Source organism: Stomoxys calcitrans, chromosome 3 (genome assembly GCF_963082655.1).
Source record: "Stomoxys calcitrans chromosome 3, idStoCalc2.1, whole genome shotgun sequence".
Lineage (NCBI taxonomy): Eukaryota > Metazoa > Arthropoda > Insecta > Diptera > Muscidae > Stomoxys > Stomoxys calcitrans.
The window spans coordinates 125,600,462-125,628,078 of NC_081554.1; the positions used below are offsets into that span (position 1 = coordinate 125,600,462).

General features: G+C 37.8%; 1 protein-coding gene across 1 annotated transcript in view; it reads right to left on the reverse strand.

Annotated features, from left to right (window-relative positions):
- Window positions 1-2,057: 2,057 nt before the first annotated feature.
- Window positions 2,058-27,617, reverse strand: part of LOC131996132 (uncharacterized) — a 212,053-nt gene continuing 186,493 nt past the window's right edge. The window contains exon 4 of the mRNA XM_059365583.1: window positions 2,058-4,659. Within this exon, the coding sequence (XP_059221566.1) occupies window positions 4,441-4,659 (219 nt within the window). The 3' untranslated portion in view covers window positions 2,058-4,440. The remainder of the gene's footprint in view (window positions 4,660-27,617) is intronic.

The following is a 27,617-nucleotide window of genomic DNA, read 5'->3' on the forward strand; positions in this document are numbered from 1 at the left end:
TGTGATCTTGGACAGGAAACTGAAAAGGCGCATACCGAGAAGGCTTACAGAGCACTATGTAGACCTGAATCCGTGGATAGTCCCCTGGATCTACATGAGCGTCTCAGTAGTTTGGTGGACTGCGATGGAGAAAAAGTGCAACGTAAGGATAATACAACAGGTTCAGAGAACATGAACATGCGATGGGAGAATGGATTGATGACAGGAGCAGCTCATTTCATCGCAATATAATCGAAGCGACCATAGGAAACCTGGAAGAAAGGGAAGAGGTATCCGAATGCATACCTGAGACGACACTTGAGGTCGAGTGCGAGATACTGCTGCCAGTGGCACAGTTCATCATTACCGTAATATAAGGAGGAGGCCACAGTGGGGCAGAGGTTAGCATGTCCGCCTATGACGCGGAAAGCCTGAGTTCAAATCCAGGCATGAACATCAAACAAAACAAAATTCAGCGATGGCTATCCCCTAACTAATGCTGGCTACATTTGTAAGGTATCCTGTCATGTTAAAACTTCCCTAACAAGTAGTGTCGCTATGCGGCACGCTGTTGGGACTCTGCATAAAAAAGGAGGCACCTTATCATTGATCTTAAACTTTAATCGGAATGCACTAATTGATATGAGAGAATTACCCACTGTTCCTTAATGGAATGTACACAGGAAATTTAGTTGTTTAGAAGTTATATGAGATAATTCTACATTTGTATGTTAGTCACATTTTTTGCTTCTAATATTCAACCGGATATGTAATTGTATTTTTAATCCTGTACTTTAATTTATAAGACAATTGTCTTGTTGTGCAGGAGAAACAAACAAAGAATTAAATAATAAAATAAAATAAAAAAAACACATTCCTTAGATCGATACAATTTTATTTCTTTTTATTAATACGACAACTTACCCACTTAGATTGAAATCATCCATAAAAATAAAAAAGTTTACTCATAATTTTATTAGCATTTTTTTTATTGATTGTTACAACAGTTTTCCACACCACCCTAGAGGTACTGTTGAGGTGCGTTACCCATTTATTTTAAATGGCTGGTTCCCCAGTAGGCCTATCCACCATTTAATTCAATTGAGTTTCATCTTGTGGGGTTTATATGTCAAAAGCATATGAAGTGAATCAATATTTAGTTAAAATTCTAAAGAGGAACACTCTTAAAAATCATCATGGAGGTGTTAAACATACCGTCCGAAGTGGAGTGTTGAGTGAAAGAATAATTTTGAAAATTTGTCACAAACGGACGGATAGGCTGAGAGATTGATAGGCGGATGCTACAACTCCAATTAAAATCGCAAGATTTACAAGCCAGAAAGCGATAAAATAAAGTGTTGGGATACAACATTTCGTTTTGAACTAGAAATAAGAAATTATTCGAAAATGGAGATCATAGACGTGGGAGGAGAACAACAGCTTGGAGTGTAGGGAATATAAATTCCAATTTATGGCTTGCATTACTTTTGACCATTTACGGCCCCACAAAAAGAAATCAAAGCTGAAATAGAAAAGTTATTGATACAATTTAATTAATTACAACCTGCAAAAAAGAAATAACAATAAAGATAGAAAATTGTTCAAACCGAAAAAAAACGGCACAGATATTAAATGAAGCGTAATCACCGGGAAAACATACTTACTCGCAATCTTAAAATACTTACTAAATAGCATTTCTGCATGTCGATGGCTTTTGAGCAGACCATATCATAATGTCCAGTTAATGGTGTTTGTTGGGAGACGTGGTGTTGTTAACGATCGAAGTAGTAATTGAACCATAACATCTTTTTAAGGGTATTGAAGTTTTAACATTCAACAAAATTAAAATTAGAATACACGCAATACATTTTTTGTGATTATTTGCTGAAAGTTACAAACTTACAAACCCACCAAAAGTGATATTGCTTCACACTTTTATAAAATAAGATGTTAGTGTTGCTATATAAACTTAATAACTAAATATAGAAATGTTTGGTTTTATATTAACTGAGTTTTTTATTATGCATATATAATAATATGAGCTTAATATAATTGATAAATATTTTTGTAAACCAGTTATTAAATATATGTATATATATATATATGTACGTATATATAGTCGACTAAGCCGACTATTACTTTAGAAGGAAGTAACAACATTTCGTCGAGGTGCTAAACATGTTTGGGAAAAATATTTAATTGTATATATGTGTTGAAATGAAAATACATAGTCGATTTTACCGACTATTTTTAAAATATGTTTGAGTGTTAAGAATTTTTTTTTTTAATAGTTATTGCCGCATTAATTCTTTTATTGTTGTAATTATTTGTAAAATAATAACCATTGTTTTGAGGTATAACTAATTTGCATCATCTTATTTTATTACATGCGAATATCAACCAATTTTTTGATTGTCTTTCCTATCTTCAAGTTTTTTGTGACAAACTTAAAATTTTCTTTTAGAAATAATGAACCCATAGATTTACCATCAACACCATATTACCAACTGCGGAAAGAGTACGCAATGCTAATGTTTTTAAATCATACTTATTATGACTCCACAATGACACTAAGAGATTCTTTATGACCATAGTTGAAGGGATTTAAACTAAATCAAAAATGGTTTGCCTGATTTTGGACTCAGCATGAAAAAAAAAACCCAAACCCAATGATTGGAGAAACGAAATGTTTTAAGATGAGTTAACAGATTCAGATGGTATATCCGAGGTTCAAAAAATACTGTTAAACCGGACGGTCAGACATTGTGGAACCTGTATAGTCGGATATTGCTTTCTGTAAACATTAAACGACAAGATATAACGAAAACTATTTGATACTTGGGCAACTGACTTTCGATTGCATTACTTTTTTTAAGACGATAAAACATTTGAAGAGAATTGCAATCCGATTGAGAATTTTTGACATATTTTAAAAATTAAAGTAACCATGAAGAAGCTCTAAACTTGGTAAAAGCTTGAAACAACATCCAGTGGAGCACTCAGAATTTGGCTCATGTATCATACATCTATGTATTTATGTATGAAAATAATAATAAACAGTATCCTAAAAACCTAAAGAAATTCAGTAAATGTCATATACACTTTAACGTAATTTAAGTAATTGAAGCCTATGTTGAATCAATTTAATGATAACAATTTATTAGTTATAGGAAATTTATGGTCATAAACAAATCACTTTAGTTTTTATTATCCAAGTCACCTAAAAAATCGCCTTCGTTTTCATTTTTGAAACCAATATTCGATAGCACGAGAACGTTTTCATCTCATACAAGGTCTGCATTATTTCAACCCATCATTCTACAGTCATTGTCAAACTGATTCCTTCATGAATTAGTCAATATTAATGTTAAAACAGTCATATTGAAAGACTTTTGCCCCAAGGGTTTTGATATCTTTAACAGTCCCGTATTATATTTAGGTTAAAGCAAGTTTCCCAAGTTGATTCCGCCTTCTAATATTTTAAAACATTTCATTAAATGTCTCATCATATGACTTTTCATACATCAAATTCAATCGTATTTGTCCAAATGCAAAAGGCCTTCTGCAGCATGAAAAACTTTATCTTCTAAAATTAACATTTAATAACATTTAAAATAACATGACGCCCCTATCACAGAGAAAATTGTTGTACCATTGGTATTAATATGAGTCAATATACATTTAAATGTTATCCACTAGCAATATAGTATTTTTCAAAATGACTTCAATTCTTAAATCTTTTCCGGAACACAGCAAAAATTTTTTCTACGCATATGTAATTACTGCTGTAAAATATGTAAATATTAACCTTTAATTTATGTGTGTTTTAATATTTCTTTCATTGTCAAATAATTGTCAATAATTAAGTAGGTTGTTGTCCAATGTGTAATTGATGCCTATATTTTGCAAATTCATAATTATGACTTACACGCAGCTGTAGAACATACTCAACAAATTTTTCAAGACGATGGAAAATTTAGGATATTTGGAAGTTCATGTGGTCTTTGTCGATTATTTGATTTTCGTGGACAACAAAGAGAACTCAATTTTTGTTTGTGGTTTCACTTACATTTTATCATAATTATTAGGCGATTTTTTTGTTGGCCTTTCCTCAGCAATAGGAGGTGGCCAATTTAAATGGATACTTACTTCTTCTTCATCCATTATTATTTAGGTTTTGGTATTATTACGGTTACGGTTAAATGGCACTATACGACTCGGCTAGAATCGTCTTCGATATCCTCCTTCTCAAATGTAGAAATTTGGTCTGCTAAAGCAAAATCGTAGTCTATATGGCTGGTCTGGAATCATTAAAATTCTTAAAAATTCGTCTGTATAGGTGATAATTGGTGTTGTTGTTCTTGTTGCTGATGCAATAGCGTTCGCATTCGATTCGCAGCTCCAGACATGGTATGCTGCGTGGTTCTAATGCTAATTAATATGGCTTGTTATGACTTCGGGTTATGTGATAGGTTTTGAGCTGTGGTTGGCCTTTAAGAAAACATGACTGCTTATAGAGATTCCAGAGTTGAATTGGGGTAACAACAACCACTTCCGCGTTGTTGTTGTTGTTATATGACAAGATTTATGCGTTCCTAGAAAACTCCAATTATCGGCAATTTGAAGTAAGAACATTATCCAATTGCATATTAGGATATGTTCTTTAAGATCAATATTAGCCTGAAAAAAAAATCACAAGAAACTTGATTAGCCAAACAAGAAGAAAAGCCTGCAAATTAGTAGGCAATGATGGTTAACAATGATTGGATAGTTTTGGAAATTTCTATAATTCAAATCATATCAACATCAATACAACATAAAGGCAGCAGAACGTATGAGTTTGTTCTTGTTTTCGGAACAATCTCATATTTAAAGTTAAAAATCAAGGTGAATCGCTTAAAAGTTCATAAACTCCAAATTTTTGGAATAATGATGAAGCATGAAATAACTCTGGCATTGTGTGCTTTTGTTTTTTGTCATGTTTACCATCACAGGCTTGAAAGAAAGGTATATGACCATGTTTAATAGTTGAAGACATATATATATTTGTCGTATATTTGTCGCAAAAATCATCCATGACATTTTAAGCGACATTGTGAATGAACATGTCATCATGTCTCATGGCAATTCAAGTTACAGGTCTGTTACGATGTCCTTAAGAGGGCGGCCGTTTTTCGAAGAAAATAAATAAAACTTAAAAATGTTCACCAAAAAAAATTGTGATGACTTGTTCGTAGACACGGTTTGTGAATTCGTCGACAATCATATTTTATAACAGACAATCTGTAAGACACGTCAGCAGATATGCCATATCGGTGACAAAATTCAAAGACTTAAAGAAGAAATGACGTATTTTGTTCGAAACGGCGTGACTACAATTTTCAAAAGTGCGAACCAAAACAGGAAGAAACCAATGTTTTTCTTATCTTCGGTTTAGTTTGTGATCATCGGATATAGATACCATTAGTGCCAAGGATCATACATATCCCAGTTATGTATCTCATTGCAGCAGCTTGGGTTGCCGTTATCGAACACCAAAAATAATCTTTTGCCAAATTTATATGAAATCCCTGCCAGTGAAAGTAGAGAATGCACTGATATTTTACTGAGTTTGATGGAAGGCCCAGAATGCCTTATAGATATGGAGACGTGTGAACGTTCGGCTGAAATTTGGGAGAGAATGGTGAATTGTTGAGTTGATGCCGAGCCAAATTTGGTATGTGAGGGTAAAGGATTTAAAGAAGAAGGAGAATTTCGAACTTGAATTGCCATGAAGAGAGATTAACATTATTTAATGAATAAGGAATTGTTAAAATGTGAAAATTAACTAATTTGGTCTCCTAAGCAGCAGACCAAAAGATATATGATAGCGTCGTAAGCGTTCAGCAAAGAGAATAGTGGAAGAAACCCGGATACTCATTCCAAACTTGAATGTGACAAGAAAGATGCATCGATTAGCGTTCTTAAAGAAATAGTGCTCGAAATGATGACGAGCAAAGACCAATTTGTGGATAAGTCAATTCCAAAGCAAACTTGAAGTGTATAATGTGATTGGAAACACCGCAAAGTCTCTTTTGCTGAGTAAGTTGAAGAAGAGAGAATATTTAATTAAGAGCATCTGATAGAACATTTAATTGAATGCATTCCATACAAAAATTTGAAGCTACTAGTGAATTTACAGTGTTAGAAGAATAAATCGCAACTTTTGCAGTCCTTGTTGAAAGTGACTATGGAGAAACCGCAACCGTCAGCCGGAAGAGTAACTTTTCATCGGAATTCTGGTAGTATTCTTAAATGCATCAATTGTATGTTCTTGGTTACGTGACAGCTGATTGCAAAAGCCGAAAAGAACTTTGGGTGCTTGCACTGGATACGGAAGCTTTGATCACCAAATAAAGCCAAATTGCATAATAATTGCGCCTTTCAGGGGCACAATATGTCAAATCGGTTTATATGGAAGCTATACCAGGTTACAACCGATGTGAACCGCTGTGAACCGCTGTAAGATATCCAAAACACTCTTTTCAAAATTTCAGCCAAACCGGACCAAGCCCCAACGATCTACATCAATACGAAGTATCTGTAACAAATTTGACTCTGATATCTTCATTCGTTGGAGCGCTATCGTGATTTCGACAGACGGCTATACGAACGGACATAGAAAGTCAACTCAGAATGTCACGACAATTAAGAATACAAATAGTTTAAAGAGTCGCAGATCAATATTTCGAGGCTTTACATATAGAATGACTAGATTTGTGTACCTCCTATTCTATGGTGAAGGGTATAGGTTAGGTTAAGTTACGTTCAGTTGGTTGCCCACCAAAGGTGAGTTCACTCGGAGGCCAGTCTGGCCCATTGTGGTACCCTAGAAAGGGAAGAGAAAGAAGACGTGAGATCTCGGACTAGAATTATACACTAATAAAAGACATAGAGGAGGAATGGAGAGCCCTAGCAGGGAGTGAAGAAACGCCAATTCCCAAGCAAGCATGGATGTACCTACGCCGGAGCTTAAGGCAACTCCCGTCGGAACATCCTGTTCCTTCAATAAATCTCAAGAGATCTACCAGATTTACGTTCACAAGTGCAGCCAGATCACAGAAGAAACGGCTCCCCAGAAAGGAGAGTCTACGTCCCTGTAGACCCGGACAGCAAGTGCTCAATAGTCTCCTCTTCATCCTCATCGACCTCTTATCGAACGCCAGCAACTATTTTCCTCCTCCGGTCATAGCACCTTTCCGGCAGTCCGGCAACCATCTACCGAGTCCCACCTCGTCACAAATGATGGGTATAAAAAATGAAACACCTTCTTTATGTATCTCTGAATAGGAATCGAATGAATTGATATGAACCTCAAATCTCATCTTGTTGTAAAGTAATGTTCTTCCGACTATTGAAATCTCCATACAGTTTATACGTTTATAAACAAAGATTACGACCGGATCATTTTTATACCCTCCACCATAGGATGGGGGTACACTAATTTCGTCATTCTGTTTGTAACTAAAGGGTGATTTTTTGAGGTTAGGATTTTCATGCATTAGTATTTGACAGATCACGTGGGATTTCAGACATGGTGTCAAAGAGAAAGATGCTCAGTATGCTTTGACATTTCATCATGAATAGACTTACTAACGAGCAACGCTTGCAAATCATTGAATTTTATTACCAAAATCAGTGTTCGGTTCGAAATGTGTTCATTCACCGTAACGTTGCGTCCAACAGCATCTTTGAAAAAATACGGTCCAATGATTCCACCAGCGTACAAACCACACCAAACAGTGCATTTTTCGGGATGCATGGGCAGTTCTTGAACGGCTTCTGGTTGCTCTTCACTCCAAATGCGGCAATTTTGCTTATTTACGTAGCCATTCAACCAGAAATGAGCCTCATCGCTGAACAAAATTTGTCAAAATTTGAACACATTTCGAACCGAACACTGATTTTGGTAATAAAATTCAATGATTTGCAAGCGTTGCTCGTTAGTAAGTCTATTCATGATGAAATGTCAAAGCATACTGAGCATCTTTCTCTTTGACACCATGTCTGAAATCCCACGTGATCTGTCAAATACTAATGCATGAAAATCCTAACCTCAAAAAAATCACCCTTTACTTGATATATTCGTCTGAGACCCCATAAAGTATATATATTCTTGATCGTCGTGACATTTTATGTCGAGGAGTAAAGCTAGCCGCTTGAAATTTTGCACAAATACTTCTTATTAGTGTAGATCGGTTGGGATTTTAAATGGGCCATATCGGTTCATGTTTTGATATAGCTGCCATATAAACCGATCTTGGGTCTTGACTTCTTGAGCCTCTAGAGGGCGCAATTTTTATCCGATTGGAATGAAATTTCGCACGACGTGTTTTATTATGATATCCAACAAGTGTGCTAAGTATGGTTCAAATCGGTCCATATCCTGATATAGCTGTCATATAAACTGATCTTGGGTCTTGACTTCTTGAGCCTCTAGAGGGCGCAATTCTTATCCGATTTGTATGAAATTTTACACGATATGTTTTGTTATGATATTCAACAACTGTGCCAAGTATGGTTTTAATCGGTTCATAACCTGATATAGCTGTCATAAAAACAAATCTGGGGACTTGACTTCTTGAGCTTCTAGAGGGCGCAATTCTTATCCGATTTGGTTGAAATTTTGCATGACGTATTTTATTCTTACTTTCAACAACTGTGTCAAATAAGGTTTAAATGGGTTCATAGCCTGATATAGCTGCCATATAAGCCGTTCTTGGGTCTTGACTTCTTGAGCCTCTAGAGGTCGCATTTATTATCCGCTTTGCCTGAAATTTTGTACGACGGATCCTCTCATGACCATGAACATACGTGTTTATTATGGACTGAATCGGTTTAAAGCCTTATACAGCTCCCATATAAATCGATCTCTCTATTTTACTTCTTGAACCGAAAAGGGCGCAATTGGCTGGCATTTTACACAGGTCTCCAACATATAGTTTAATTGTGGTCCAAACCGGACCATATCTTGATATCGCTCTAATAGCAGAGCAAATCTTTTCTTATAACCTTTTTTGCCTAAGAAGAGATGCCGGAAAAAGAACTCGACAAATGCGATCCATGGTGTAGGGTATATAAGATTCCACCCGGCCGCACTTAGCACGCATTTACTTGTTTACCATAGGCTGGTTAATTTCAAAGTTGCACTATATCAAACTACTTCTTGATATAGCTCCTATTTATTTCGATCTGCTGCTTTAACATCTTGAGCCCATGAAAGGCATATTTTTTATCCCATTTAGCTAAAAGTGAATGGTACATTTTTCATCGGATGCAAGTGCAAATTTTGCCCATGAACATTCCATTAAGGAACAGGGGCAAACTTCTCACATATCAATGAGTGCAGTCCGATTCAAGTTTTAAGGTCAAAGATTAGGGGCCTCCTTTTTATAGCCGAGTCCGAACGGCGTGCCGCAGTGCGACACCTCTTTGGAGAGAAATTTTACATGGCATACATATAGGCAGATCCCAGAAATCAATAAAATTTCAAATAAATCCAAATGAATTTTTGGTTAAGACAATGTTAGAGTAGATATTAAATTTTATATATCTCTAAAATATATTGGACTTTAATGATAATTAATATAGACATCATAGCCAAATTCGACCCCACCTTAGGTCCCAAAATAATATTTAAAAAATTATCCTTTTGTATGTGGTCGCAAAGTTAACATAGATGGACCAAAATATTTAAATATGTTTATCCTTCTAAAAGTCTTCATTTTTAGTAAAAGAATAAAAAAAAGTTTATTATTTTCGAAACATAAATATAACCAATGCAAAGTTTTGACCATGATTTGTAGCGTGCGCCACGAAAAATATTTTTTTTTATAAATTTTATGTTGTTTGACATCACTTTTCGAGTGTTTTTTCAAGTAAAAAATATGGAAAATTTACGGTACACTGAAAACAAGTTGTAGCTAATTATTTTTTATATCATGCGTCACGGATTGGTCTGTCACTAAAAATTTACTATCAAAACTTTATATATTTTTGAATTTTTTTTAGTAATAGCATCATTAAAAACAATTTTAGTGATATTGACGGTGCTAGGAGGAGCTAAAATTTTGTTTCGATTTCATTATAAACCAAAACTGCCATTTGATTTGTTGAACCCTCAGAGGTCTTAATATTGAACCGATTGTTTTAGAATTTGGTAAACGAGATACATTTACGCATCCGAATACCCATACTTAATACGACCCGAATTAGTCCACCAATAAATATAGCTGCCATTTGAGCTGATCATGAAAACTTAGCTACATGTCGCTAGAGGTATACCCACAGACTCCAGGCCCCTGGAATGTGTAAGGTAGTTCCTAGTCTCGCAATCTCGTCTGCTCTGCAATTCCCTAGGACATCTCTGTGCCCGCCACCCAAAAGGGGTGAATTTTGAACTACTTCGCCATTTCGTTGAGCGTTCCGCGACAGAGGAGGGCGGTTCTTGAATCTAGAGATATATTTCAAAGTTATTTAAGGGCTAACTGGCTGTTTGCGAAGATATTTATGCCTTTCGTCGTTATGACATTACATCTTAGCCATACCACCACTTCTTTCACTGCAAGAATTTTCGCTTGATGTACACTAAAGTGGTTGGGACCTTCTCGATAAAACCAGTCCAAGTTCTTCAGATTACCCCCAAAGCGCACCTGGTCGGGCAGTTTAGAACCAACCGTATAGAAGTCTACGTAACTTCTATTAGTGCGACTGTTATGCACAAACAAGCCAGCTGAGTATTGAACCGCAGGTGGTTTTTGAAGCGCTGTTCACCAGATTTCAACCCCATATAGCAAGAGTTGCCATTCTTGCCCTATGCAAAATGTTGGGTTTAAAGTTCAATTTCCTGTCCAGTAAAACAACCAGCAATATTTTGCGCTTTCAGTAAATGGAACATTCTCTACTCCCAAAGAGACAAGTGCCAATGTGGATAGCTTGTATTTCCTGTTGAAGAGAACAACTTCCGTCTTGCACGGTCTAGGCTTAGACCACTTTCGGTAGCCCATTTCGCCGTCGTAGGTTTCTGAAGTATATCTCTAACAGTGTTGGGAAACTTTCCCCTAACGCAATAGCCCCGTCATCAGCATTCGTCCACATTTACATATTTTTCTTCCAAGGACAATAATTTATTGTTATTGGCTTTATTCCAAAGTAGAGGAGACAGTACACCTCTCAGAGGTGTTCCTCTGCTGACCCATCTTTTGAAATCCACAGATCCCAAGCCTGCCTACTTTAAGTAAGTAAGTTATTAATAAATGCTTAGAAAATCCAACTTCTTCATGATTGAAGGCGGTTTTACGTTATTGAAAGCACCTACAGTTGCTCTAAAGTGTCCAGCATAAAGGATGACAGACTAATAGGACAAATATCTTTCGGCAATGAGCCTTGTGTCCCTCCATACCACAGGTATATCTCCCTAAGGCGAGGAGACAGTCTGTCGGACACTGCTTGTAATTCAATCGGTAATACATCATCAGCGCCTGGCGACTTCAAGAGTTGAAACTTTTTATAGCTCAAAAATTTTCGGCTCAGACACAATTTCCCCGATAACCACCGACGAATGCACACCATTGTCAATCTCTGCTAGACGCTCGTTGTGTGTTTCCTTATTAGACATTGTTCGTGCATTATCTGACTTCTGAATTAAGCCCACCGTAATAGGTCTCGCGTATAGGATCTTTCTTAGTCTAGAGGCCTCAGATGTATTCTCCAAGGAGCTGCAGAATTCCACCCAAGATTTGTTCTTAGCTTTTCTCAGCTCGCCCTTGTATGTTATTAGCTCAGCTTTATAGACGTCCCAATTGTGTGGTGCCCTTGTGGCCTTCGCCATGTTAAGGGGTTTTTTGTAGCTCTTCTTTAGACAAAACAGGTTTGAGGTCCACCATGGCAGTCGCTGTTTGCCGCCTGGCTTAGCTCTAGGACATGGTAACACAAGCGAGTCATTCAGGGCCTTTGTGATCCGCTTGACCATTATGTCTATATCCTGTGCAGTTTCCGCTTCCATTTATGCAACACAAAATAATTTTTGAGAAAAAAAATTAAAAAAATCATCACCCTAATGTATATATATCGCACGATTTAAACTTATCGTGACGTAGTAAGTACAATTTTCAACCATGATGATCTTATCTTTCTCGCCACGGATTCATTTGTTACCTTGGGCTGTGGGCCGGAGTGCGGTCTTAGGGTGAATGCAAAAATAGACGGAACAAATCCTGTTTACACGGAGGAAAAAATAGCGGAATTCAGCTTGCCCTCGATACAGGGTGCCAAATTCCTCAGTGTCATTCATGATTGCAGATTGGAGTGGAATCTAAATAGAGTGTAGAGTTAAGGAAGGCATTTGCTGCTATTTACTCATGTCAGAAGCTCATATATAGTAGGTGGGATCTACCACCTGGGATGGTGCAATGGATTTACGGTGGCGGTGGAAAGGCCGGTTATGACTTATGGCTTTCAGCGACTGGGGCTATTGGCACAACTGCGTCAAGGTGCCTAGAAGTAGCGATGGGAATCCTACCGATCAATTTTTTGTATGAGGATGTCGGAAGAGAAGACACTGTTGGCAACACCAGTTGGGCATACTAACAGACTAGATAGCCCGTTGAAAAACCTGCAGACCTGCAGATAGCACGTTGGAAAAGAGCGATATTGATTGATATTAATTGAAGCCGTTGAGTGAAACGGACGTGTTTTTATTTCGCTCCACTAAGAAAAAAATATATATCAGTATCTCGTAATAGGTACTTTCTATTACGAAAAATTTTAAAAGGCCTTTTTGGAGTAGGCTAGAAATGGACTCCAAAGATCCAACAGCTGCGGTGGTAGTGTCAGATCGTAGCGTGTTGTAGTCCTGTAGTCGACAGTAATGCTTGAAGCGCAAAACTAGAATAATTAATGAGGAAGAGACGCATAGTTCGTCCCCAGCCTTTAAGTAAAGGTGGTGTTTCCGACTCCGATTCAGACGGAGGGGATAGAACTGATATTCCAGGCACTTCTACGGAAGCTGGAAAAAGAATCAGATCTTCCGAAGATCAAAACACTGCCGAAATGCTGAAGAAGAAAAAGAACTCCCCACTTTCAAGTACTCTGGGATGTGTGTCAATGAAACAGCCATCGAAAATGAATCGAGAGATGAGGGCAGCAGGAAGACGGCAGAAGTGAGCGATGGCTTTGCTAAGCTCACAAGCAGACCGAGAAAGCGATCCGGGACCCGACGAAGGAAACAGAGAAGTATGTACCGGCAGCACCATCGGGCGAAAGTGCAGGATGCCGGAGGGGATAGAACTGATATTCCAGGCACTTCTACGGAAGCTGGAAAAAGAATCAGATCTTCCGAAGATCAAAACACTGCCGAAATGCTGAAGAAGAAAAAGAACTCCCCACTTTCAAGTACTCTGGGAAAACCAAGCCAGCCATCCTGCAATGGAGACTCCAAACAGTGTCCTGGGGAGGTTGACAAAGTCGGAACAGGAAAGAAGGAAGCGCGCACGTCCCCTGAGTCTTCATGAAGGACTGTGATTTCCAAAAGGTCACAGCCATCACGGAAGGGGAGGATGGTCGCTAAGAATGGTAAGAAGCCGCCCTCTTACGCCATAGTGGCAAGGAAGGACAACAGAGATGAGCTGACTTATGCAATCATTAATATCGGCAGTGCATCCAGTAGGATTCCACCAGATCATCGGTCCTGAGTGGAGGATCTGGTTAATGATCGGATTTTCGGACATTCATACAAATGATAAGCTCCCAGTATAGAGAGGACATCTTTACGCTGCGTTTTGAGTCGCCGCTATATATTGATACCGTCAAACTGCTCGTCAGAGGAATCCACGCTCCCTGGGAGAGCGCAAAGCACGAAATGGTGGGAGAGATGGACATCCCCCAGCGCTCAAAGGCGACGGTCTTCATCAAGGGACGGGGCAGTTAATTTGCGACCGAACGCATGTTGGGATTCTTGGGCAAGCAAAACCAAGGTTTAGTTTCAGAGAAGTTGGAGGTTTTCCACAGGGAGGAGAAGGAGGAAGGAACTCCCCTTGTGGTTGACATTGATCAAGTCACCGTGACGAGTTTTGGAGCAAGGCTGTTTTTTTTTTTAAGATTGAAAAAACTAGGATGAGCAAAGATCCTAATACTAAAATATCAGGCAGTACAGTGTTGAGAAACCCAACACAGCCTTACAAACAGGGATCGGACGACAGACCCATCACCGACTTTAAGATTCGGAAGACTAGGATAGCTGAAGATCCTATTATTGAGACATTAGGCAGCGCAACGACAGGAGACTTAATACAGCCAAACGAACAGGGAGCCGATGATGGTACCATCACCTACTCCCAAGAAGCCCATATACTTAAGATTTGGAAGATTAAAATAGGCAATGATCTTAGTATTGAAACATCAGGCAGTACAGGGAATGAGAACTCAATACAGCCTAACGAACAGGCATCCGACGATGGAACCATTACCGACTTTATAAAATGTCGGAAGATTAGGATATGCAAAGAACCTAATAGAACCTGCAGTGACAGGAAAGTCAATGCAGTCTAAAGAACAGGGTGCAGACGATGAGATCATCACCTACTCCAAAGATTCCCATTTACGAAGCACCAGATAGAGACTGCTATACACTCTCTGATGGAATGATCAGCAAGTGCAAGATTCATATTGCCTCAATTCAGGAGGTACTAATAGGGTGCGATGCGAATTCTCACCACATTTCGTAGGGTAGTATCAACACTAAAAAACGGGGCCAAGCCCTGGCAGAGTACTTTAATACTAACATTTTTTAATAGGATAAGGAACGAGGCGTTAAATGTGACGATATGTTCGGAAAATATTATCGATGAGGTTCATGATTGGATGGTTGCCATGGAGCACTCTTTCTGAGACCATCGCTACATTAAGTTCGGAAGGATACGAAGAATAAGCTTGCGGCAAGACAATTTAGATTGTCCAAGCAAAGACGACATTGACGAAAATGTCAACAGGATTACGACTGCACTGGTGGGGTCCTTCGAAGATAGTTGTCCTCTTTGGGAAAGGAAATCAGCCCAAGAAAAACCCTGGATGACCAAAGAGATTAGCAATATTGCGAAAGGGGTCCGGAGAGTTTTTACCACTGCACGTCATGAAAAGCGGAAGTTTATTGGGATGTGAATTTCACACGGCTCAAGGAATGCAATAGGATTACCAGAAGGGCAAAACGTGCCTCCTGGAAGATTTTCTGCGAACAGGTCGATAGAGTTAATGACTCCGGCAAGATAAAAAGTTTCTCTCAAAAACCCATGTCCAAACTAAAACATTAGTAGACGAAATGGGAAGAGAGTAGAGACAACGGAGGACATGTTGAGGCTTTTGATGAAACCCCATTTTCCATAGGATACGACGGGACTCATGGAGACACCGAAATCTTGGAATAATGATGTTTATCGAAGGTATATAATTACGGAATTTATGGTAAGTCAGCCGGACCTGATGGAATATTTCCGACTTTACCTCTGAAAGAGACAGAATATCTGGATCCTCATCTGGCAACTATTTTCCCAGAACTTGAATATACTCCGAAAGCCTGGCAGGAGGCAAGGGTGATATTTATTTCCAAGCCCGACAAGCCAAGTTTTGCGACACCAAAGACCTATTGATCTATTAGCCTTACGTCCTTTCTACTCAATTGTGGACACCATGATAAAGAGTAGGACATCCAGCGAACTGCTCAAATACAAACAATAGACTGCCCTGCACGAGGTTGTGCATAAAAGAGAAGATTCCTTCGATGCGAAAACGTACATCCTGGCGGTATGCATTGACATCGAGGGAGCTTTTTACAATGTGCGAACTAACACACAGATCCAATCCTTCGACAAGTACCGGGTGGACCTGGCCCCTAGAGACTGGATAAACCATATGCTAAGGAACAGGTGAATAAATTGTTTGTCCCATGGCATAAATATAAGGGAGAAAGTTGTACAAGGCACGCCACAGGGGCGCATTTGAGGAGGGATTTGAGCCCGTATGCTACGCAGACGATGCTATAATACTTTTAAAGAGTAAGGATCCGAACCAGCTATGTAGATGGGCCGAAAGGGTCTTATGGGTCATATGGCATATGACTGGGTTAGACCCAGAGGTCTCAATGTTAACCCAGAGAAGACTGAAATATGCCTGTTCACGAGGAAAAAGAAAGTGGGCCAATTTAACGCACCACGTTTTCTCAATAAGACGATTTTGATATCTGACAAGATCAAATACTTAGGTTTGATCTTGGATAGGAAACTGAATTGGAAGTGTCACACTCAGGAGCGTACTAAGAAGGCTCACAGATGTTGGGCACTATGTAGACGCGCCGTAGGCTCGAAAACCGGCCTGAATCCGAGGAAAGTCAAGTCTTTAAAGGAGCGTAATTAGACCAATACTTTCTTACGCCTCAGTAGTTTGGTGGACTGCTATGGAGAAAAAGTGCAACATAAGGACCATACAACAGGATCATGAGGACTACGCCAACTAGGGCACTGGATACTATTCTAGATATCCGACCCATTGACATACATAGCCACAGCCACTGCGGCTATGAGACTTAAGGCGATGGGACAATGGATTGGATGGATTCACGGAATGCGTGAAGTGGTGTGGTGCTAACGAGAGGAGATCGGGTGTGAACATCTTTATGGAAAGTAAAATTGCGATAAGGAGAATAACAACCAGGACGGTAAGGTCACGAACAGTCTTGCAGTGTAAGACGGAGATTAACGCCTTCTCTGTGGATGGTAAAATCCGCATCGCTTGGGTACCGGGCCATAACGGAGTAAGGAGAAATGAAAGGGCAGATAATTTGGCGGTGAGGGCCAGAGGACTGCCGTTAATAAACTTGCTTAACCCGAAGCGTTTCGGTTCGACGCAGTTCGAGTTAGGGCAGTGGGTGACGAATGCGCATGCAACACTGTGGAACAACGACACGGTCGGTAGGGCGTCGGCTGTATAGCTATTGGTATCATGACGGGACACATAGGACTACGAGCTCACTTATGTAAAATCGGTGCGGCAAGTGATACCATGTGTAGGGCATGCGGAAGATGATGAGACGTTGGATCATTTCCTTTGTTACCGACTTTAGCAGAATGGCAGAAAGTTCGGATTAAATCTACGGACAGTGTAAAGCTTCTGTCAACAAACTGACTCTTTTTATTATATTTTTCAAACAAACAACATTAAAGGAACAAGCTAGTCTACTTAGTTTCATCAAAAGTTTCTTATAAATACGAGTATAACAAGTTATCATATTACAGTTCGGCCAACCTGACAATATGATTGCCCACAATCATGATATAAAAATTGTGTATATTATATAAGTGTGACCAATAACATAAATCTATATCCTAGGTGTCAACCATTTCCGAAGTCGCTTTGCTTCAATTATACCCTTATATGGGATCTGTGTCAGTTGACAATTGTCAACATCTCTCACAACGTAGCGATCATTATCTAATACTTTTTCAATAATGTAGGGACCACGATATTTTTCACAAAATTTCTTATTCTTCCCAACTGTATTGTCAATATTCATAATAACAACATAATCACCCTCATCGTAACGTTTTGCCGGTTCATGATGTTTGGAAAAGTATAATTCGTTGTAGTTCTGAGATCGCTGTATAGAATTCAATGCCTTAACCCTCATATCCCTCAAATTTAGTTTCTCCTCATTACCCATTTTCTCATCTAGATATTCCGACAGCTTATCTACCACCACCCCTCGTTGATTCGTTCCAAAGAGTAACTTCGCTGGGGTTTCCTTTGTAGAACTGTGAACAAAGTTATTGATAGCATATTCCACCTGGGACAATTTCAATAACCAATCGGAATGATCTATTGGGTCACTCAATTTGCTCAACATGGACTTAATAATACGATTTACACGCTCAACCTGCCCATTTGCTTGTGGAGAGGCAACCGCCACCTTAACATGATTAATATTATTTTTCAAAATGAATTCAGAAAACTCCAATGACGTAAAACATGATCCTCTGTCCGAGATTAGGCGTCTTGGTCTACTGTAATAACTAAAATACTTTTCGAGAGAACAACAAACCTCCTTAGTGCTCGTCGAATTTACAGGATAAAGTCGAACAAATTTTGTAAAAGAATCAACTACCACTAAAATGTGTTTTCTTTTCGATTTTAATGATGGAAGTGGTCCGAAGTGATCCACGTGTATCGTATCGAATGGCTCCGCCACCTTTGGAATGCTGTACATGTTCTGTTGGTTTATTCTAGCTGGAGCAGCATAAATGATACATTTTATACAATTCTTAATGAAGCTATCTATCTTATTGCGCATGTCTGGGAACCAAAAATTCTCTCGGATCTTATAATAACATTTATCTGTCCCCAGGTGTCCAAGCTTCTCATGTATCATTCTTATCACATTATCTTCCATTTCCTTTGGGACATATAAACAAACGGTTGCACCCACTTTCTTAAATAAGAGACCGTCTATTAGGTCAAAATCACATATCTCTTCCTTTTCCAAACGTTTACATAAGTCCTTAATAACAGGATCTCTAGCTTGGGTCAGTTGAATTTGGACATCGAGTTGATTCGAATCTACAGAGCAAATCATGTTACATCCCACATGAGGGGATATTTCCTTTTCTATACATCTGCTTAACATATCCACATGACCCATAGAAGAACCCTTCCTGTGTTCGATAGAATAGTCATAGTTCTCTAGTTCCAATGCCCAGCGGGATATCCGAGGATTAACTTGTCTCTTGTTCAAGGTCATTGTAAGTGAATTGCAATCTGTGACTATGGTAAAATGTAATCCTTCTAAATACACACGAAACCGGCGCAACGCGTAAATAATTGCGAGTGTTTCCAGTTCGAAGCTATGATATCTCGATTCTGCATTGGTTGTAGCCTTTGAAAAAAATGCTACGGGGTGGAACTTTTTATCATCCTGACGCTGCATCAATATTGCTCCGAATCCATGAGAACTTGCATCACAATGTAACTCCGTATCGCTTTTAGGGTTATAGATAGCTAATACTGGGGCCCGAAGTAAAGAGACTTTAATTCACTAAAGGCCTTTACACATTCTTCAGAGAAAACGAATTTTTTCTCTTTACGAAGCAAATCTAACAATGGCCTTGCAATATTTGAGAATGACGGAACGAATTTCCTAAAGTAGGAAAACAACCCAAGACAAGTTTGTAATTACCTATGATTCCTTGGCATTGGTATTTGTTTCACAGCTCGCAAGTGATTTTCTGTCGGCCGTATACCTTTTGGGCTGATTAAGTATCCTAAATACTCTAAACTCTGATAACCAAATTTACATTTAGTTAACTTGATACGTAATCCGTACTCAAAAGCACGTCCAAGTACAACCGCCAATGTCTGAACATGAGAATCGAAATCAGAGGATGCAATCAATATGTCATCCATATATGTATATAACCACTCTATGGTCCTCTATTAAGTCGCGAAATATACCATTTATAAAGCGTTGAAAGTTTGCTGGAGCATTCTTTAAACCAAATGGCATCTTCAAATACTCGTACTGTCCAAATGGGGTTACAAATGAAGTGTATGGAATTGAATCATTATGCATTTCTATGTTGAAAAATCCATCCTTCAAATCCATGAGGCTAAACCATTTTTTGCCTGATATGCTCTCAATACAGTCCTCGATGAGGGGTAAAGGAAAGTTATCCCTAATAGTCTTTTTGTTTAACGCTCGATAATCGACACACATCCGCGTTTCCCCTGTCTTTTTCTTTACCAACACAATTGCTGACGTGTATGGAGAATTGCTGTAACGTATTATTTTCCTTTCTAACAAATCACTAACAATCTTCTGCGTTTCCTCACGATCACGAACCGACAATCTACGGGGAGAGCAGTGTATTGGAATATCATCAGATAATTTAATCTGCATCCTATAATCAGATGACTTTTTATCAATTCCCTTTGGAGTTATATAACGATTATGAATAAGATCTTCTAAAGTCTTCTTCTGGAATGAATTTAACAAAGGATTTAGATCAATATCGTCCGTACGTATCACTTGGGAATTCACAGGACTATCATAAGAATTGCTTATCGTAGATGGTGTAGACACCGAGGTTATATTATTATTGTCATTTATTTTTCTTGTGGATTCAAATACTTCTATGTATATCATTCGTAGTTTCCTTGACTTGAAGTAATTTTACATTAAATGCATGCATAAAGTTTTTTAAATTTTATTAAACAAGAAATATTTCCATATATTTTCAAAGGGGAATTGCCAACTCCAACATACGAAGTTGGTATTAAATTCTTCGAACGTATCACACCAGTCGGTAATAAAGACATCTTAACCAAACTAATTGGGCTACCAGAATCGATCAAGCACGAAATATTCGCAGAATTAGTATATTTGGATCCACAAGAATATTTAAAGGCCACACTTACCATTTGTGTTGTGTCTACAATATCATTACTACAAAATATGGGAGCAGTAACATTCATCCTTTTAGGACAATCCTTGTAAAAATGTCCCATTTGGAAACAATGGAAACAAGATCCCGGTGGACGTCGAGGCTTTTTGCAGGTGTTCTTCATATGTCCAAATTGAGAGCAATTGAAACATCGTATGCCTTTAGTATTGTCACGGCCTTCTTTATGAGTACTGACTGTTTTTGACCTGCGTTTCTCATATCTATGTATCTATTCCATGCATCAATTCTTGTAATGAGTTTGATCCGTATAGTTTGCATTGCTACTATATAGGCAATACACAGCTCTGTTGGCTTCAACTTGCGCAAACGCAATTTTTGATAAACTTCTTCTTGCGTTACCGTTCTCTTGAAAATGTCTAAGAGCGATCTCTTCAACTTATATTCTTTGTAATTTGAATTTTCCATGAACTCTCGCGCAGTTCCAACCAGCAAATATCTTAAGCACATATATTTTTCTTGGTCAGTCATATTTATAGTGTAGCTTTCAAAAGAGTTTATCCATTTTTCAATATTTCGTCCATCATTCCCAGAAAATTTCGGAACCATCATAGAGAGCTCGTCATAATTGATATTTGTAGAAACCTTTTTTCCACCGTTTTCTAAAGATTCAATTTGGTTTCGAAGAGCCAACATTTCTTGCTTCAATCTCAAAACTCTAATTTCACTCTCTAGTTCATCAGCTTCACGGGATAAAACGCTTGAACGAATGAAAGGGTCTGTTACCTGTGATGGAACAGAAGGTCTAGAAAATTGTCCTCGAAGTAAGTTTGCAGGAACGGAAACTGAGGAATAATTGACGGAGGGTACGGAAGAAACAACACAAGAAGATACGGAAGGAGGTACGGAAGTTTGTGTTTGCGGAAGAACATCACAGGACACGCCAATTGCTCTATTGTTAAAAGCGACACCCAATGTATTTGTATTCATTAAATCGGAAATAACTGATGAAGTCCGGGCGGCAGAAACAGAAGCAGCAGTCCCTGAAGTACCAGGAAATTGTCTTTGAACTGTATTTACAGGAACGGAAGCAGAAGAATTATAGACGGAAGGTACGGAAGAAATTACGGAAGGAGGCACTGAAGTCTGTGTTTGCCGAAGATTTGCACAGGATACGCCAATTTCGCTGTTATTAAAAGCGACACTCAATGTATTTCTAGATTTTAAATCGGTTGAAGTCCGTGCGGCAGAAAAACAAGCGGCAGTTCCAAGAACCAATGCAGTTTGATTTGTGGACTCACCATTACATTGAAATGACTGAAGCAAATTTTTAGGATCGGCAGTTGCGGAATTAATAACGGGAGTTTCATTCAAAGTATTGGATGACATTGTAGTGACAGTTACAGATGAATTCCCAGCAGAATCAGAAGAAACCACATTTCCAGAAGGCAATTCAGTCTGCTTTGATGGACCACCGTTAACTTGCAAAGAATCATATAATGTTCTCAATTGTGCAATTGACGCTGTTTCTGGAAATTCCACATTTGAAGCTTTCAAAGCTGAAAGAATTCTTTCTCGAGTAGGGCGTGAATCCATATTTAAAAAAAAAAAAATATTTTTTTTTTTTTTTTTGAGTCTTCTTTTTTTTATTTATTTTTTTTTTTTTTTGGGAACCCCACACCTGAATTGTAAAGCTTCTGTCAACAAACTGACTCTTTTTATTATATTTTTCAAACAAACAACATTAAAGGAACAAGCTAGTCTACTTAGTTTCATCAAAAGTTTCTTATAAATACGAGTATAACAAGTTATCATATTACAATAGTAACATATTTCAAGATGGATCTGGGATGAAGATCGGGACCGGTTGTGGTATCTACGAGTATTGTTACGAACTTGCTATGAATTCCTCTTTGCGATGTAGCACAAAGATATCCAGTCGGATATCTTTGTGCTACATACGGCGTCGGAGATTGTGCTATCCAGCAGCATAGATAGATCTAACATCTGCGTTTACAGCAGTAGTCAGGCAGCCTTCAAGGCTTTAAATTGGCACAAGTATAAGGTATAAATTATAGGGTCATTGTGGAAGCTTTATATCGTTTGCAGTGGTATAATAACCTGGCGTTATGCTGTGTTTCTGGAGTTCTTTGAGCCCTGCTCTGTAGTTCTTTTGAGCCCTGCTTTGTGTTAACGTGACATTAAGTAAGTAGAGTTCCAAACCTCAAAGCAGGAGATCGGTTTGTATAGGATATCGAAGGGTTTGGCGAAAGTCCAAACCACCCCAAGTTGGGGTGGTCTCCCAAAACCTTGGTTTGACAATTGGATATCAGATATGTTTTCTAATCTGAAATACGTTTCATTTGAGTCCCATATTGTCGTGATTGGTGTATATATATATTTTGTAGGCTTTGGGGTTGGGGCGGACCCCCAGGTACCCCGTCCGAAATTTGGATACTAAATTTTTATTTTTAGGTTACTATAAGAGAGCACACAAGATTTCGCTTAAATCGCACCACCCATATCCGCGATCTGGCGTTTCTGAAAATTAGGGTAAGGGGGAGGGTTCGATATCAAAAAATTTAGTAAGTTTTTTTCACCAGGGGAACATTATGTACCATCTGTGCAAATTTCAAGAAAATCGGTTCAGCCGTTTTTGAGTCTATAAGGAACACACAGTCAAACAAACACAAATTGATTATTATATATAAGAAGAAGAAGATTACAAGAAGATTGCATGTACTGTTATTTAGTTTAAAATTTTGGTAGGCTGGGATTGAATTTGGTAGGTTTTTTTAAAAATGTCAACGATTGTGGGAGAATGAGATATTGGCAGTAAAAGGAACAACTGGTAGATTTGCATGATGTAGTCAATAGCTTATGGGCCAAAATCGAATGAGCGCGTTGCAGAGCGTCGCGTTGAAAAATGCAACTTTGTAAAGAAATGTTAAAACGTTATTGCGAAGCAAAAAGAAGGTGGAAGGAAAATTTAAAGGGGAAGTGGGTGGGTTGTTGGAAGTCAAAACAAATCACAAATTCATGCTAAATTTCAGTCAATCTAGCGGCTCAAGAAATCAAGATCCAAAATCGGCATATATGGGAGCTATATCAGGTTTTGAAACGATTTGAATCATATTTAGCATAGTTGTTGGAATTCAAAATCGGATAAGAATTGCGCCCTCAAGAAGTCAATATCCAGGATCGGTTTATATGGCAGCTATTTCAATCCATGGACGGATGTAGCCCATTTACCATCCCAACTCACTCATACTAATAGGAAGTAATAGTGCAAAATTTCAAGCGCTTAGCTTTATTGCTTCGAAAGTTTGCGTGCTTTTGACAGATGGACATACCGAGAGAAAAGTCGATACTAAACGTGCTAATTTCAGTACCGTACAGTATTGATATTAAAGCAAAACCGAATGGTACAAAAATAATACCGGATGGTATGTATGAAACAAAAAATTATTATACCGTTTGATGCTAAACTTATTACCGAACTGGTATTGGTTTTTATACCAATCTGTTTTTAGGCCCAGACCGTTATTTTAGTATCAAACCGTTATTGATTATTCCATCCCCTAATGAACCAAAAAAATAACCAAACCAAAAAAAAATATTAAAAATAATTTTAATCTAATTTTATTTCGATTATTTATGTTAATGATTACAAAAAGTAATGCTACACCATGACACACCTAAATTCTTTTTATTCTGCAATTGTTTCCATATCCATTGATTCCCAGCATCCCAGCATCAACACAGTATCGATTTACACACTAGAGACTATTATGCTTTTGATCTAGAATGTCCTTAGAATTTGTACTATTTCCATTTTCTCCGCATTCGAGTATTTGAACAGGTTTTTACGCAATCAAGTTGTATTAAAACTTTTATTTATTTATTTAACAAACATTTTATAATGGCGTCAATATTTTAAATACAAACCACAACAACACTTCTGGCGCGATGACAAGACTACAAATCTGACGCTGTCAATTCTTAATAGCTACCTTTGTCTGGTATTGAATTGATACCAAATTGATACAAAATAATACCAGGTGGTATTGGCAAAGGACAATTGTTTTTCTATCAGTGCAGGGCTAATTGGACTTAGAATGTCAAGACGATATAGAATATATGAACGGGTATCAGATCAATATTTCGATATGTTACAAACGGAATGACAAAATTAGTATTGGAGGGTATAACAAGATAGCCAGTTATGTACGATTCTGCTAAGTCAAAGTTACTAATTCCAGGGTATACTATGTACTCAATGAACGAAATAGTTCATAGTTCAGAGGACGGTTTATAGAAGTAAGGAAGAGGGTGGAGTATTTTGGATTATGTGATGGGCTCATGTCTTTATTATGTTAAGAAAACAATTTCTTTTTGCTTGTACGTTCATTTAGACTCAACAATAACGTAACCGATTTTCTTGAAATGTACTGGATATGTGCGAGGTCGCACGTTTACTAACAACTCCAAAGAGTACATCTCCGCTTTGGGGTTATTAATGGTATTGCTACATATCTGACATAAAAATATAGCATCAGGTGTCAAGTGCCTGGATCCCAAAATCTAAAACTCCCGATTAGGATATAGTGGCACTTAATTGCGAGAGTCGTAGAAGTAGAGTACGAACCTAACATGACAATATGATTTCAAGTTTCAGAAGGCCTTAAATTTAAAACGCCTTAACGGACAAGTGACCTAAATATGACAATTTGGGTTTCAAATTCAAGATATTTGATGAGTCTATTATCTCAAAGGCAAATTTTTGAGAAAAAGTCGTAACGTCTACTTTTTGCAAAGTTCGATTTTTTGATAAAGTCGACTTTTGCAATTTTGATAGAAGTCGAAAATTCTGAAAGTCGTTTTTTCGTTCCAACTTGGGATCCCTAGTTCGTACTCTACTCGTAAAGTCATATTATTTGCGATCCCTATTGGCACAAACAGACTGATGTTCCATTTCGCTACGCCGAGAAAAAGTGGCTTACAAAATTTGAGACAAAAATTCCGAAACTTGAGGGTACGTTAATATGGGACCACCTACGCCTAAAGTTGGACCGCTATGGACCATATTCGATATATTCGCATTTTATAGGCTTAAAATGTTTAATCTGTAGATCGATCTACATGGTAGGTACATAAAAATATGGACTGGGATGAGTATATTACTATATTTTAAATTTACTAAAGCCTTCTCTGCTGGAGCTTCTTCATCCATTCTGATAACATGACCTTCATCCATTCTGATAACATGACCTTGTCAATGCAAACGTTGTATTTTGATAGGTTGACCTATTCTACCGTAGTAGTACAGTTCGTAGTTCATACGACTCCTGGTACAATCGGGCAAAAAATCGGAAATTTTTCGAATCTGGAGTCCTGTCTATGCGGAGCAATGAAAATATATAGTCTTATACAGCCCATCCTCGAACATAATGGATAAAAAAATACATTTGTACCAAAATTTAGCTTCCATAAACATAAAATTATTATGATGAATCTTACACCTATAATGCCGTAATCCCAAAATTTGGCTTAGATATGCATCAACTTTTTCACGAGTTATTTATGGCAACAAGAGTAAACTAAAGAGCAATGAATCGTAAATTTGGAAACAGTTTTTTTCTAGCAGCAACATTAGCAAAGCCAAACTTGTCTCTGTGCAGCTTTCTTTTCGACTATTCGACTTCACATACCTGACCTTAAATGGTCCTTTTGACTTTTTAATCGGTGAAAGTTGACTTCGACTTTTTCACACAAAAAGTCGACTAATCTATTAGTTGAAAGTTGACTTAGGGATCCCTAGTAGGACAAGTTCTCACTTTTCACCTGAAAGGACCATTTAAGGTCAGGTATTGAGCGCCCACTTCTCCATGAAATATCAGTAAATTGACCTATAACCCGATCATAACAAAATAGGTCTTAAATTAAAGGTATTTTGAAGTGAGAACAAAAACATTTTGGGCCAAGGCTCTTCGACATGTGTCCTGATTAAATATAAAGTTAAGCCCCCAAAAAACTTCAAGTAGATATGTAGACTGATAATAGCAATATGGAGCCCAATTGAAAGGTTTATGGGGGTAGAGTACGAATTCAATGATAAGTTTAGGATTTGCCATAAAAAGTATAAGAATGTAGACCCAGAAGAAACTATGAAGCCTTAAAAATATTTGGGTTTTAACTCAGAGAAATAAGTCTTCCGATATCAGCAAAAACTCTTTGCAGATTTTACATTACAGTTTATTTAACATACGAGTACATATAAATGTTATTTATAACAATTTTAGACGTTAATTTTTTTAAAACACAAATACGGGCTTACTAGGCTTTTTGTTTTAGAAGATTTGGTCAATTTTTTTTTTTTGATATTTCACACAAGCCAAGATGCAACCACAATTACAAAAATATGTAAACTTTTGTTCTGTATAGTGACATGGGCTAGTTGAAATTATTTGTCCGGTTATCTCAGCAAAGCTTATGTGTATACTCTTTGATGTTCTCAGTGATTCAAACCAATCAATAACATTGTTTTGAGTGGCCGCAGGTAAATTTTGCAATGATATAACTACGATGAAAAGGCTATAAAATTCCCCCTTTCACATTTCTTTTGTAAAAGCTAAAATAAAAATTTGTTTAAAGTCTCTCGTTGGTATTAACCCTCTTTTTCATGTTCTCACTCACTAAAAAGGCATCAAGGGATTAGATTGCATTATTATCCAGATTTTGTTCACAACACCTTTAAATATGTTTTCACTTTGGATAATGAATTTCTTGTAATGACGATGATACGATCCCTTAAATACCATACTCTGGCTTATGAATGCAAATGAATTGTCAATTTATAGCCAAACCAGGCAACATGTTTTTCATAAAATCAAAAATCACATGCGTGGCGGTTATATTTGTGTTCACGCTTTGCAACTTTACTCAAGGGAGTTATGTCAACATACCGAAAAATATGAATTATTCTCTTCTCCATTCCAAATTCACAATGACGAAAGTGATGCGAATGGTGGTGGTGATGGTGTTGATGTACTACTGCATTCACCGGTAAGGGGAAATCCCGGAAACCCACAATATGAATAGCAAATAAAACATAACTAATCGACCCTTTATGAAAATATGAAATGACATGCTTTTTCACAC